The 14,936-nt window shown below is 42.2% G+C and overlaps 1 protein-coding gene across 15 annotated transcripts; it reads left to right on the forward strand.

The window, feature by feature from the left end:
• The first annotated feature begins 1,727 nt into the window (after positions 1-1,727).
• Positions 1,728-14,431, forward strand: arnt (aryl hydrocarbon receptor nuclear translocator). Of its 15 annotated transcripts, none has more exons than XM_085801355.1 (21): positions 1,728-2,061; positions 2,692-2,785; positions 2,946-2,984; positions 3,097-3,147; positions 3,337-3,384; positions 4,027-4,240; positions 5,472-5,685; positions 5,774-5,885; positions 5,988-6,044; positions 6,206-6,291; positions 6,410-6,486; positions 6,984-7,118; positions 7,213-7,287; positions 8,487-8,638; positions 8,892-9,017; positions 9,523-9,610; positions 12,047-12,243; positions 12,882-13,068; positions 13,260-13,437; positions 13,521-13,657; positions 13,756-14,431. In XM_085801355.1, exons 1-21 carry the CDS (start codon positions 2,025-2,027, stop codon positions 13,837-13,839), a joined length of 2,388 nt encoding a protein of 795 aa, XP_085657481.1. In that variant the 5' UTR covers positions 1,728-2,024; the 3' UTR covers positions 13,840-14,431. The 15 variants fall into 15 exon arrangements, with proteins under 15 accessions (XP_085657481.1, XP_085657480.1, XP_085657483.1 ...); XM_085801354.1 differs by having other exon boundaries at positions 5,774-5,876; positions 5,979-6,044; XM_085801357.1 differs by having other exon boundaries at positions 5,774-5,876; positions 5,979-6,044; positions 13,263-13,437.
• Positions 14,432-14,936: the final 505 nt, after the last annotated feature.

Below are 14,936 nucleotides of genomic sequence, written 5' to 3' on the forward strand. Positions count from 1 at the left end.
TTAATTCTTTTAGACCTAAAATATTAGGAAACTAGAGCCCCAGATTGAATTTGCCCGGAATTGTCCTTTAACCTTGGTGACGATTAAAGTGTTGATCTAAGTGAATGATTTTGGTATGATTCTGTGTATGAAACGGGTTTACAGATGACTTTTTTTTTTTTTTTTTTTTTAAGAAATCTGCTTTTAGAGGTTCAGTGTCAGTTTTAAATGAAGTAATAAATGTTGCCGCTTCGTTGTTATGCTTTAATTTTTTTTGTATGTCAAGTGCCTTATCTGTAATGTATGGGAAGCTTTCTCTCCTGTCTTCATGTCCTCTCCTTTTCTTTCCTGTCTTCACCTCACATCACAAATTCAACTCAAAGACTAGATCGTCCTCTCCCCACTCTCTCATACATCAATCACTTTTCTGCTCTTCCTCTCAAACTCACCCTCATTCCACTACGTTCTTTTGTACTAACCCAGACCAACCAGCAACCTCTCTTCCCTGTCGATACAGAAGAAACAGTGTGTCCTAATTACAGTGTTTTTTTATTTTATTTTATTTCTTTTTTGTTTATTGATGCCTAAGTATTGTTAATAATAAAAGCAAAGATGATGAATCACAATGACAACCCTGTGAAACTGTTTTCACTTGTTAAGTGGCATGTCAGCAAACACACCACACACACACAGATGTGATCATCTAACAAAAATCAATTGTTAATAGATTAAAAAAAAGCAGTCGTGTTTATAAAGTAATAACCAGCACTCTCAACCAGCTAGAACACTAAAATGATGTTTACACATTTATTATGTCATCATAATAATCCTTTAAAAACAATAACCTGAGAGGGATCAGCTGAGCATGAGCACACTTTACTTAACTTAGTCACGCACCTCCACTTAAGCAGCAGTGAACTCTTTGTTGTTCACTACAAGTGCTTAAAGTGGCCTACTTGTGTAGTACTTTTTGCTCTTGAATATAAAAATACAGAAAACAAACTTAAATGTTAAAATACAGTAGCCTATGTATTATTCAAGTTACTTACTCCATATGATAACAACAATAACCCCTTGTGCTGGTGTAATGTGTGAGTTTCCAGATGTGGTCTATCCTCACCTTTTTAACGTTGGTTTCATTTCATATTTTGGGACGTTTATGTTCCTATTTCTGTCTCATCCTGAAGGGGTTTTTGTTTCACCCCCTCCTCAGTCAGACCTGCAGATCCCTCACAGGGCTCCGGACTAACTTAAATACTAGGATAGTGGCCACAAACTTAAATTTTTAGGAGCGCAATCAGGAAATTCAAGGGTGCACACTGTAAATCTGTAAATTCCCTTCTCATTCATTCATGATTCATGTAATGACAGATTCCAGATTATTTGAGTCACCCCTTTACCAGAAAACAGAAAAAAAGAAAATTTTGCTGGTTGCACATATGTTCAAATAGATGAAAACTTTACTTGCACTGTCTCGATTTTTAGGGGCAAAATGCCCTCATAGAGAAAGCCTGGACCCTTGAACATTACTTGTTACCTGGGACGTTTATGATCCTGTTTCTGTCTCATCCATAGACTGTATCCTGAGGGTTTTGGGGGGGCATCAGACCTGCAGGTCCCTCCGTCCTCGGTGTGTCAGCAGCGCCGGGGCGGAGCACGACATGGATTTCCCAACATGTCGCGTCATTTGTATCTGGCGGCTGCGGAGTCCAATAGAGAGAGAGAGGAGGAAAGAAAACAGTGTAGACAGACGGACTGTAGCTCCGCTAGCTCGCACCGCCATCTTTAACTGGTAGGGGCTTTAAACCGGGAGAAAACCGGGGAACTGGCACCGGAGGAGACAACCCGTTTGTTCCGCCTGTTGTTTTAAACCCTCGCGTCGCTCCGGAGCTGCAGCAGCCGCGGGGTTGGACATTTTATCGGACAAAGTGAAGTCGTGAGGGAGGAAATCGGCGAGGCTCTGGTTAGCCTCTCTCTCAGCTAGCGAGGGGGAGGGGCGGGGGTTTTGAGGATTTTTTTTTTTTCTCAGCCGAAGTTGTTTGTTTATGTTATTCCACACGGACATGTCCTCTTCAAACCCAGGTAAAGTGCAATAAAACTCACAGCGACAGTCAGCTACACGGCCCAGGGCGCCTGTTAATGGTTTTCTGGGTGTTTTTGTGTCCTTTGCAGCTTCAGTGGACACTTTCCTGAAGATAGCGTGACAGCAGCGGCTCAGTTAGCTCAGCGATGCTAAGCTAACGCCACAGCGGTACTGGCTGTGTCTTGCATAAGCGTCAGTTAGCCTGTTAGCACGCTAGCCGGCTAACAGCGGCCACAACACTGTCCAGACAGTTTAAAGAAACGAAACGTTGAGTAGAGAGACGACCAGGTCGTGGTTGACTCTACTCTGTCCATAGGTTTTTATATTTTTTTTTTAGAAAACGCTGCCCATATGATTGGTATCTGTCGTTTTAGCCGGAGCTTAGCTCGGAGGTTGCGATGATCTTAGCTGCCAACTGTTTGCTTCACCGACTCGACTGTTCACATGTTACCAGTTTAATGTGTTGTTTTTATATATATTTAATACATTGTGAAATAAAAAGTCAATGTCAGTGTGCGTTATAACGTGAGTCTGGCCTCTGGTCGTGAGGTCCCCTGGGTATAGTTGAGTTTCCTCTGCAGTGCTAGAGGCACAATAGGAAATCACCTGTCTCTCCGTGTTATTTATAGAGTTGCCAGATCCAAATCTGGGTATGGGGGAAAGTGGGACCCAAGCAGGTGGCCGGACTGTCATGCCAAAAGGGACCAACAAGAGACCAGCAGCGTAAGTGTGTTTGTGTGTTTTAGCGGTTTATTTTGTCAGCAGCATCGTGTTATGTGTACTTGCTGACGGAGACGCTTTTGCTTTCGTTTGTTGTGGTCAAAATTTCTTGTGAGAATATTTGTGTGAAACTTCTCATGTAACATTGTTCACCACATTGCAGGCCTGACTTTGATGATGACGACGGAAGCAAGTTGTTTAGGTACGTTTTGTATCAGATTGACATGTGATAAAGCACAAATGATGAGTTTAATCAATCAGTGTTTCAGTTTTCCTGGCTGCTGAGATAACAGCAGTGTTTCTCTCTTTCTTAGGTGTGATGATGACACAGGAGGCTCTAACAATGACAAAGAGCGCTTTGCCAGGTAGGAGGTGTATTAGGAGAGATAAATGTGTGTGGGAGATACAATGTTGACACTATTATTATGTCAATGCTGAGCTCCCTCTCCTTTCCATGTTTTTTTTCCTTTTCTTTTTTTAGTCTTAAGCTTCTTTTTATTTTTGGTTGTGATTTTTTTGGGCCAGTTTTTTTAGTGGGTTGGTTTCATTTCCAGGTTTTTGGAAGAAGATCAAAGTTTTGCAGATAAGGAAAAACTAGCCAGGTATGGCCTGTACCACTGTGGAAGGCTCCCTCTCCTGCTTGTATTCATATCAATAGTGAATGCACTGATCAAATACTATCCTGTCCTGCTGGGACCCCAGCACATCGTTGTTTTGACAGTACGACATTACCGGTATATTTTGCCGCTCTGTGCATCCGTTTTGGTGCCTGTCAGAATGTTCTGCTTCTTTGCCCTCGGCAGCTGGTTGTCTATCTCAACCCACCACTGTGATGTGTGTCACTAACCGCTGTGCTGTGTGTGTGAGTCGGGGACTTCTTTCACTGTGGTAATCCCTTCCTCTTGAGCAACTGTCCTCTCTGTCTCTTTTCTCTCCCCCCTCTCAGGGCATCTGAAGGGTCTTTCTCTTTCTGCACTCTTTTGTCACACCAACTGGCCGTGAAAGACCAGGCTCACTTGCTTTCTCACCATCGTTTCGATGGATCATTGACAACACTTTATTGTTTTGTGCGTCCAGCATTTCTCTCACCTTCTCTCATTTCCACCCCTTCTTCTCAATTGGCATACTTGCATTGCAACATTAACTCTAAACTCTACTCCATGTTGTCCACCTGCCTTTTTCACCCATCTTTATCCCTCCTATCCTCTCCACCTCTGCCTCCCTCCCTTGTTTCCTCACTGCAGGGAGAACCACAGTGAGATTGAGAGGCGGAGGCGGAACAAGATGACCGCCTACATCACAGAGTTGTCAGATATGGTGCCCACCTGCAGTGCTCTCGCTCGGAAACCAGACAAACTAACCATCCTACGAATGGCTGTTTCCCATATGAAGTCTCTTAGAGGAAGCGGCAATACCAACACAGATGGGTCATACAAACCCTCCTTTCTCACCGACCAGGTATGAGCAATCCAAGCTGCTGTCACACATGCTCTGCGGCTGTGAACGTTTCTAGACATTATTAAGAGGAACTACAGTAAATGTGTGAACAGTAACATCTGAGTCAGTTGAACTGCACATTAAATTGACTCTTGGAGAATTCATGAGGGAGTGGGTGTGTTGATCACATGTCAATCATTTCTTCTGTGCGCTTTACATAGGCACCAATGCTTGCCCGAACAAACAGGAGTATTTCCAGTTGCTGTGAATGAATTTCACACAGACAATCGCTACATGTGTGTTGGATGTGTTAAAGGGCAATTCTGGACAATGTCGAGAGAATCGTGTCAAGACTGTTTTGTGTGAAACTAAATTAAGTAATTAATTACTTGGGTTTCTCAGTAAGTGTTGTTCCCACTAATACCTCTGAGTTCAGTGGAAATAGAGTGACGGAGGAGTGAAAGTAGCACCTTTTCAAAATTGCAACTTTTCTCGCATCACAGTCAGTTACTATTTTCCGCAGACCATCTCTGTAGCTGTTTTAATCTAAATTTGTTATGTCAAAGCTGATCGTGGTTTCATTTACCAAACTCTGTATGCGTTCCCTCCAGGCCTAGGACAGCTTGAAAACTGTTCAAAACCAAATTTATGATTTTTTTACATGGGGTCTTGGTGACTATAAGTATTGTACTCCTTCCTGTTAAAGCTCTGTGTTAACAGGTAAAAACTAGAGATGAACCGATTCGGCTTTCTCAGCCCCAATACTGATATCAATACCTGGGCTTAGCGTATCGGCCGATACCTGGTGCTGATCCAATACCACTGTTGAATTGATAAACTCTATACCATGCTATGCAGAAGAGAGTGAAGGCATCAGGCTTGACTTTAACATTACTTTCCTAACTTTGTGAAACGTTGTTGCTCTGTGTGTTGTCTACCGGCATGCTGCATGTGCTGCTCTTAATGATGTAGCACGCGTCACAGCCCAATCATCCGATACCTGATTTAGCTATTAAATCAATATCTGGGCCGATGTCCGATGTTATTACCGGATCAGTGCATCTCTTAACGCAAACGCGCAACTTGAGTTCTGTTGACGGTCAACACATGCGCTCCCCTTGACAACAGTGTTGATATTAGTTACAGGGACAAAGGCAAACGTGTGCTCTGAAGAGAAAGGGTTATAATTTACACACTCGTATCACGTTCCACTGATCTCTAATCCTTGTCCTTTGATGCTTTGTGTCTGAAGGAACTGAAGCACCTCATCCTGGAGGCAGCCGATGGCTTCCTATTTGTGGTGTCCTGTGAGACTGGTCGCATTGTATACGTCTCGGACTCCCTGACTCCCGTCCTCAACCAGTCACAGCCTGAATGGCTTGGTTCCTCCCTTTATGATCAGCTCCATCCAGACGACACAGAAAAGCTCAGGGAGCAGCTCTCGACTGCAGAAAATAACAACACTGGTATGAAGCACTCAGACACGCGGTAGCAGCCCCCACCCCCCAGTGCACCCATGATTGACTCAATGCGCTCTCTTGCTTGTCTTTAAAGGGAGGATGTTGGACTTGAAGACAGGGACAGTGAAGAAAGAAAGCCAGCAGTCATCAGCCAGAATGAGCATGGGGGCCCGTCGATCATTCATCTGCAGAATGAGGTGTGAATCCTACTAGAATTAATATTATGCAGCTCAGTATTTATATTGGTGTAAGTGCCAGGATGCATACATTGTTCATCTGGTGTCTGGTTGTGTTTAAAGGTGCGGCACGTGTCCAGTGGAACCGTTGTCAATGAACAGACTGAACTTCCTTAGGAATAGAAACAGGTGAGGAAAAAAACAAATGTATCTATTTGTCTAAAAACAGAGTTAGGATTATGGCACATTGACACACCTGGAACAGGCCTGTAGCAATTAGATGCATATTAACATGATTTTATTACAGGCTAAATTTAATTATAATTTTATAATGTCTTCCTTCCCCTCAGGAATGGTTTAGGTCCGGCCAAGGAAGGGGAGCCCCAATATGTAGTGGTCCACTGTACAGGATACATCAAGTCCTGGCCCCCTGCAGGTAAAACTAATAACTCAGTAAGGACCAGGATATAAAGCCATCTCTTCTAATACGCCATACATCTGTTAATATGCCCTATACCCATGTTAAGAGTTTATTTTTTGTTTTTGTTTTGTAGGGGTATCATTAACAGATGACGAAGCAGACAACACTCAGGGGAGCCGCTACTGTCTGGTTGCTATTGGGAGATTACAGGTATAAAGGATGTTACTGATGCAGAATTGTGCACATGTGTATTTGATACAAGTTACACTCATGTAATCATATGTGACTAATCATGGATGTACCATATTAAATATAGTATGTAGTTGACATAAAGGAGAAAAAAGTTGTTTAGTTATGGCAATATAGCCTTTTGCCTCTGATCTGAAACCTTCCCTGCCAATTGTGTAATCTCTGACCAACAATACAAGAATAAACATTTCTGAGCTTGTATGTACACCTACCGCAAGGCAGTACTTCATGGTCCCAATCTACAGTCTTATCTGAAGTGGATTACAGCTGATGTTTGCAGTTGCGTCGTGTTTTGAAATGTTCTTTTGTCCTGTCGCCTGATTTGCTGAGTTGCAAAACAGTGATAATATTTTCAACAATTCAAAACTAGAAACTCATTCTCCCAATGTTTTGTCCATAAATGTTATTAATGTACATTGTGACGATAAAGAAACAATGCTTCTTTTTTTCCCCCGCAGGTGACTTGTTGCCCAAGCGACACAGACATTAACAGCATCAGTGTTCCAGTAGAGTTCATCTCACGCCATAATTGCCAGGGCATGTTCACCTTTGTAGACCACCGCTGCATGGCCACTGTCGGCTACCAGCCTCAGGTAAGCAGAGCGGCTGATGGAAATGTCACGTCTAGATGGTGTTAAATGTCACCTGGGATAATGGTGATTGTGTAATCTGCTGTTTTTGTTTTAGGATATGCTGGGTAAGAATATCCTGGAGTTCGCCCACCCAGAGGACCAGGGCTTACTGAGAGACAGTTTCCAGCAGGTAGGACAGTCCCAATATACGTAGGCTTTCGAGGACTTGTTTTAGTCCTGCTTATCTCTTGTGTTTGTATTACCACATCAGTGTGTTTACATGCACTTCAAAGAGTACTCTTGCGGTTAATCATTGCACAAAAGAGTTAAAAACTCAATACAGCAGAGCAGAGTTATCATCATCCTTTTATTACATTTGTTCTTTTTCAAATCCAGACACCTGCATTACCTAAAATGCAACTTGACTCAATTCACTCAACCGTACAGTTTTGGGTGTGGTATGTTTAAGGGTTCAACGATTCTTCGATACTGATGTCTTTGATCCTGTATTATGGAACAGGGGGTTATTTAGACCAGGTGTTATCATTTCTTTTCTCCACATTTAAAAAAAAAAAAGCTGACTTGAGACATCACTTTGGGGATTTGTATAACTATTACTGCTGCTGCTGTAGTCCTGCAGAATGAGAGAAAGATCAATACGCATAGCAGCCTTGTATTATCTGTAAAACGTGAAGTGAAGTCAAACCAAAACTGAAATTGACCATAAGAGGCTGTTACAGTCTTTTCCTCTGAATTTCATTCTGCTTGTGGTGGCAGCTGACTGCAGAGGCGGGGGACATTTTAAGATGTTAAGCTTACAGTGCTTTACTGCAAAAAGTATAAGCTCATTGTTTCATTTTAGTTCCAAGAAATAACCGCTATCACCGACTCAGATCAGGTGAGGGAGAGTTCATGACATAGTTGTGACTGGCTGGTGAGCGCTCACTCAATCCACCCACGAACGGCAGTGAAGGTAAAAACAGCCCACCAGTGCAGCAGGGCTTCAACAGGGCCCCCAATATGATATAGGTCCATTGTCAATCTGTTTGAGAGAGGAAGAGCAGTGCAAGTCGGTGTGCTTGTGCACACCGATACAATGAAATGAGATTTTACCTATTTGAACAAGTGAAAGAGGAAACCATGTGTGGTGGGTATTATTGAGGAAAACTGCCATGAATAAATTAATGTATTAGATAAACTGTGCTTCACGTCTAAAAAGAACTGTAAAAATTTCACCAGTTTAGCACTTGACTGATTCTTTCTCACCGTCGGAGTTAAGTGTTGTTCAGTTTTATGTATAACCTGATATTTCACAATAGCCTGGGCTGTTGTGTGTAAACGGTTGTAAACACATCGTGAGTGTTTGTCATGTCGGACTTGTCTCCTCAGGTGATGAAGCTGAAGGGCCAGGTTTTGTCAGTGATGTTTCGGTTCCGCTCCAAATCGAGAGAATGGATCTGGATGAGAACCAGCTCCTTCACCTTCCAAAACCCATTTTCAGAGGAGATTGAGTATATCATCTGCACCAATGTCAATGTCAAGTGAGTCATTCTTCATATAGCCTGAGGTTTATTCAGAGGTTTATTCAAACCAATACTAAAGATTATGTAACATTGTTGCACAACCGAATACAACACATAATGAAACCACTGATGTGGTCAACTGTAACTGCTGAAAGATCCCTCTTTCTGAACGCGTACCGATCGCCCTCAACCCCCCATTACCATACCGTAACCACACACTGATCGCTCTCTCCCTACACCTCTCCTCTGCGCCCGTCTCATTGTGGGGCAGTAGAAACTCGACTCAGGACCCCCTCACTCCCATCTCCTCCCCAGGGGGTTTGCTGCCCCCTACCTTGGGTCAGAGCAGCCCAAGTGGCCCTCCGGTAGTGCTCAGCCCGGGGCAGGTGGCCACCAGGTGAGACCGGACCTGACTGTCCCCCTGCATGGGAGAACGGGGGCTGCTTCTTCATGGGAGACTACTGCTGTTTCTAGAAAGCTCTAGTCCTTCTGGTTCTGTCGTCATTTCCCACCCTGGGTGATTCTTCTCTCCATTTTATTTATCTCTGTTGCCCTGTAGCGTTGGGAAAATTGAGCTGTGGTCTAATAAAAAGCATGTCTCATAGTTGTTTTCATGTAGCCTATGGTAAAAAGATAAACTTCTAATAGGTGGTGTAGCATGTTAGAGGTGTGTATTTACCTCACAGGCCTTTCTCTGCTGAAGCTTGTCACTCTCTTCCTGTTCTGTCCTCCTTTTTTCTTTTGTTGCCATGGTGACCAGTGGCGGGTTGAGTGCTATTTTGCCAGCAGGTGTTTGGGATTTCTCACTCAACAGTGGAGGGGCATGGAAATGGAAATGAGGCTATTTAAAAACCAACTTCAAATCAACACCCCTTTCTCTGGTTCTCTCTTTCCCCTTCCAGGCAGTTCCAGCAGCAGCAGCAGGCAGAGCTGGAGGGAGCCGGAGCCAGAGACGGTCTGTATGAGGCCGGACCCATCACCCTCTCACAGGTTAGAGCACACACGTGTGGACACATGATTGTACATGTCCAGTACTAGAGTCATAAAATTGTGGTTACATCCCCTAGTGTTACACAAAGTATCACCATTGACGGAACAACACTGTACTTCCTCATAGGAAGTACAGCATAGTAATTACTACTTTGCGATAATGTTTTATTAGCACCGTATTAACATCAAATGCGTCATCACTAACGGAAAACAGTAAAGTAATACCTCAAATTACAAACAATCGCCACAGATAATAGTCCAATGAGTGTATTTTTGTGGAGTGATAAAAGCTGCATACCGGTACCAATATTTCGATTTTCACAGATCAGTGACATTTTTAGTTGATTTCCTCTGGAAGGCGTTAACATTATTTCACATGGTTGCACACATATGAAACGTGACAGAAGTGGTTGTGTAAGAGTGCTAAAGAGAGAAGTTCACACCCTGGCAAATTGTCTTAAGATTGCATTGTTGCTTTTGTTTTCACTTGTCCAGTGTATATCTTATGAGTCTTCATTTTGACCATTTTCTTCTTCTGTTGTGAAGGTCATTAGATATATTAACTCACTATTAGATAACATCTTAGATGTGAGTTGATGTGCAAGGATGTGCAGGCAGAAACTATACAGGCATTTGAGGCAAGGCACGTTTATTTGTATAGGCCTGTTTTTTTAATTACATGTACAAAGAACATGAGATCATCATGGGTGTTACAGTTAAAATCAAAATATTATTTTACACATACACACACACACATCATGGTATAATGTCACACTATTCAAGGTGCATTCACAATCCATTTTCCCAGCATTCAGTACATTTTGCCGACTGAAGCCTTAAAACAAAAGTAAGTCTCTCCATACAGTAAATTTCTTGAATGATCCCGTGCCACTGGACCAATGTTGGAGGATCTAGTTGCAACCATTTTCTGGTTATAGCTTTCCTACTACTTGCCAAAAGAATCTTCAGTAAGTATTTATCCTTGTGTAGGACTTTTTCCAGAATTTTACCGAGATATAAAGTAACAAAAGAGAAATCTAAATCCACCCCTATGATTTTCAGACAGGCCCAAAAAACATGAAAGTGATTAGCCGTAGAGGTTCCACATTGTCTGCAACAGATGCCTTGGCTCTGTGAGCCTGTTTGCAGTGCTGTTATTTTAGGGGTTATGAAAAATCTCACTACATTTCTTCCAGCCGAACTCTCTTAACGATCTTGAGTTTTAAGTGGTCGCTTGTGTCTCACACATTTCTATCTAGATCTCTTCTGATATTTGTGTTTCTGACTCCCTCTCCCATTTTTGTTTAATGGATATCGTAGAATGATTTTAGAGACTTGTATGCTTCCATATATTCTTCAGACCAACTTTTTATTGTCTTTTTTTGGGTATGCATCATGAAATATAGAAATGAAATTGTATTCCTTCTCCTCTTTGATTTGTAATTTTATATTATAATAGTCTCTGACTTGCAGGTATCTATGGAAGACCTGCTTTTCCAGTCCAAATGTATCTGAAATTAACTCATAGAAATGAGGGAAGAAAAAGATGTGATACCTCTCCTAACCCACTGTTTAAAGCCCCCGTCCAATCTAGCAGGTTCAAATTCTGGATCATATGTTTTATGTTTTAGTTTTATTTGTTTGGATCCCCATTAGCTGCGCACTAGAGCACCGCTAGTCTTCCTAGGATCCACATTTAAAACCAGTACATTTAAACATACATCTACAATCACAACACGAAAAAGACAAGTCAACAAAAACTTACATTAATTCTGCACAATCGGATTGCCATCTACATCAAATAATGTATGTAAGATACTCCAATGTACAGTGGTTATAAAATAAAATAACATTACACAATACACAATAAAATAGAATAAAATAAAAGGGTAAAACAAATGAAAATGACAACAAGAAACCCTACTACCCTACATAAAACCCTTTGTGTGTATGTGTGCGTATGTTATTTTACAGATATGAAATTCCAAGATATATTTTTATTTGCTTTTTAAATGTTAATTTGTGTGTGGGTTTAGTTATTGGCAGTGGTAAGGAGTTCCATGCTTTCATTGATCTGTATTTTATTGTGTGCTTCAAAAAAGTTGGTGTTTTGCTACCCAATTCAAAGCCCTAGCCTGTTTCTCTATTTGTAACCCTGTACAGCCCATTTTTACAAGCAGTTTGTCTCAGAGGGTTTTACATAGCATCATAACAACCTCTGCCCTATGAGTATGGCTTTCATGTACAACAGCACTTTGACAGCTCCAATAAACACTAAATTAAAGTGAACTGGAGCATTGAGGGAAATTTTTATTTCAAGGACTTTCCGGATATAATGATAAATGCTCAAATTCAAGTCAGATCAGCTCTTCCCCACTTGAATACTTCAAAAGTTTTGAATAGTGATTGCTGACGGATGGTTTTGGTGGTCCTCAGATGCCAGTCCAGCCGGTGCAGCCTGTCACAGCTGCAGGACCAGACCACAGCAAGAGCCTCGAGAAGCCAGAGCTCTACTCCTCCCTTTTTCAAGGCCCAGATCAGACCAAGGCCATGCCCTCCACCTCTACTCCTTCCACACAGATTTACCCTCCAGCCAATAACTTCACTGCTAATCGACCCAATGACGCTTACAGGTAGGAAGTCTTACTGTATATGTACACGAGTCTGCATGTATTTGCATGTTCACCAGATCTTGAGCTTCAAAACAAAAGTTCACCTAATTGGTATTAATTTTGTTTAGTAAACACTGTCATCTTCGTGCTTCATAGTGACTCAGTTGTGTGTCTGTCTGCTGTCACATACCGATATGTTGGGGATTTCTTCTCTAGGCAGTGAATGTCAGTTACCAGACACAGTAACTCCATTGTATAATCTCTCATGCAAACAACATGACACAGTGCAGAAACAAGCATTTACTGGCACCTCTAGTTGAGCTTGTTTTTTCAGATCTGACTTGTGTTTATGTAACCTGCCATATCTGAAGATTTTGCCTGTTGGATCACATGGATACGGTTTGTGTATGATATTGGCTGATATACAACAACAATTACCACATTCCCACATGTGCTTTAAGTGGGTGCAGATGGTGCCTTTATTATTGCTCCTTCAGAATGAATTCCTGAAAGCATGTACAACATGTTTCAAGTAGCTGTTATGCTGACTTTAATATAGCTTGGATTCACAGTGAATCTTTTGCACATGTTTATTTCAACATTGAGTTGAGTTTTAATTTTATTTTCAGAGCGCTCACTCTCTTTTCTTTTCTCTGCAGGCCAGTCAATATGACTCCACAGATGGCGCAGCCAACCCACTCGGCAGGGCAGATGCTGGCTCGGATGTCTCGTCCCAATGGAGCCCCGCAGTCGGTTACCCCTTCCAGCACTGGCAGCCCCTTGCATGGAGGACCGGCAGGAGGATGGCCTGGAGCTGGAGCTGGACCACAATTTAATAACAACCAGGTAAGCCAGGGACTTGATAGAATGACACTTTCATGTGTCTCTTCCAGTTATTGTAGAGGACTGAACATTTCAGTGCTGGTTGATCAAGAGACACCTGTTGTCATCGGCAGCAAACGACAATAATTATTGTCATTTGCAACATTATCGATCCTGCCCAACTTCTAGTCAATAAATGCATGAATTGTAACCAGCAGGTGGCTCCCCAGGCCCCAAAGACCATGTCTCCATCCTTTGCACCCATGGGAGGATTTGGAGGTAGCTCTTCCAACTCTTGTGGTCAGATGCCTACAGGTGCCGCTCCCACCCCCACCAGCGGTGCCAACTACCCACAAATGAACGCTCGTGCCAGCCTCAACACCAACGGTTACAGTAGGTTGCGCACATGCATGTCTGAATCCATGTCTCTCGGCTTATATCGTTGCGCTCTCTCACGCCTCTGCTCTCCATCCCAGATGGCAATCAATCAGGGGCCCAGTTTCCGTCTCGAGCAGCCGAGGCAGTGTGGCCCCAGTGGCAGGGCCAGCAGCACTCTCAGAGTAATGCAGAGCAGCATCCTCACGCTCAGGGCAACCAGCAAGACATGTTTCCTGTGAGTGACACGAACTTAACCTGCCCAGCATTCACAAATACTCTCCCAAGTCTCTGTCTCCTAAATAAAGTTTCTTTGTTTCTCTCCTTCTGATTCAGGATGTGTTGTCTATGCTGGACCAGCCTGCGAACTTCAACAGTGATGACTTTGAGATTCCCATGTACCCGTCGTTTAACGAGTGACCTGGTGAATACTGTTGGTTCACCCCCTAGTCTTCTTGACTGTTTTTGCCCTCACACTCTCTTATTTCGCTCTTCTGCTCCTGTTTTCTTCCTGCTCCTGAGAGTAGCACTCTTCCCTTGCTTCGCATGGCTTGAACTGCACTGCTATGAGCCAGTTAAAAATGGAGGGATATATCTGACTGCAGATATATAGGAAAGGAAAATCAAGGATTTGCTACTGACTAAAAGATCATTATTTTAACAATATTCCAGCCATTGTAAGAGAAATCTTTAGCTAGCACTGCCCAAAGCTCGACAATCTATGTTGTAGATATGTGAGATATATAAATATATAAAAGCGCACAATCACACAACCACACTTGAATAGACTGCACAATAACACCTACATTCTGGTAAAAAAAACTTAAATAGGAAGTGCACACACATGTGCAAACAAAGGCCTTTTATTCTAATATATTCCTGGTTTTTCTCAGGCATTGATGAAGAGTGTATTTTGCTGTTTTACCCTTTAGCATGTAGCCTAATCACACCAATCGTTGATTTAAACTCTCAGGAAATTGCAGGGATATACAGTTTTGGTGATTTTGAAAAAGAGAAAGATTTCAAAGCTGTTGCACGCAAACCACCAATGTCTGTGCTAACCTCACTCACAGTTTTAAATCCACAGCATGTCTCTGCATGTCAGCACTGCTTTCATGGAGCGCTTCTACATTGTGTAGATTTTTATTGAGTACAGTTTTCTATGTACATTGGTGGCTTCACCTATAAATTTTTATCGTTTTGTTTTGCCTCTTAAGGAACTTTTGTTTTTCTTCATGTACTTTAACAACACAGACACACAGTGTTACAATGGCTACATACTGTTTGTCAAGGTGAAATGTATACAATCTTTTTTTTTGCCTACATATACATATATACAGTATGCATGTGTGTATGTATGTTAAATGTATGCGTACAGTATCATTATCAACTTTAACACAGTCATAGGTTTTCAAACTTGCTTGATTTACTATTATCTGTCATCCTGCGTTACCCTGTACCAAGTATGGGCTTTTTGTACTTCTTTTGTAAAAGAAATTAAAAAAAAAAAAATCATA

This window comes from Trachurus japonicus, chromosome 16 (genome assembly GCF_045865225.1).
Source record: "Trachurus japonicus isolate A0001 chromosome 16, Traja_1.0".
Taxonomy (NCBI): domain Eukaryota; kingdom Metazoa; phylum Chordata; class Actinopteri; order Carangiformes; family Carangidae; genus Trachurus; species Trachurus japonicus.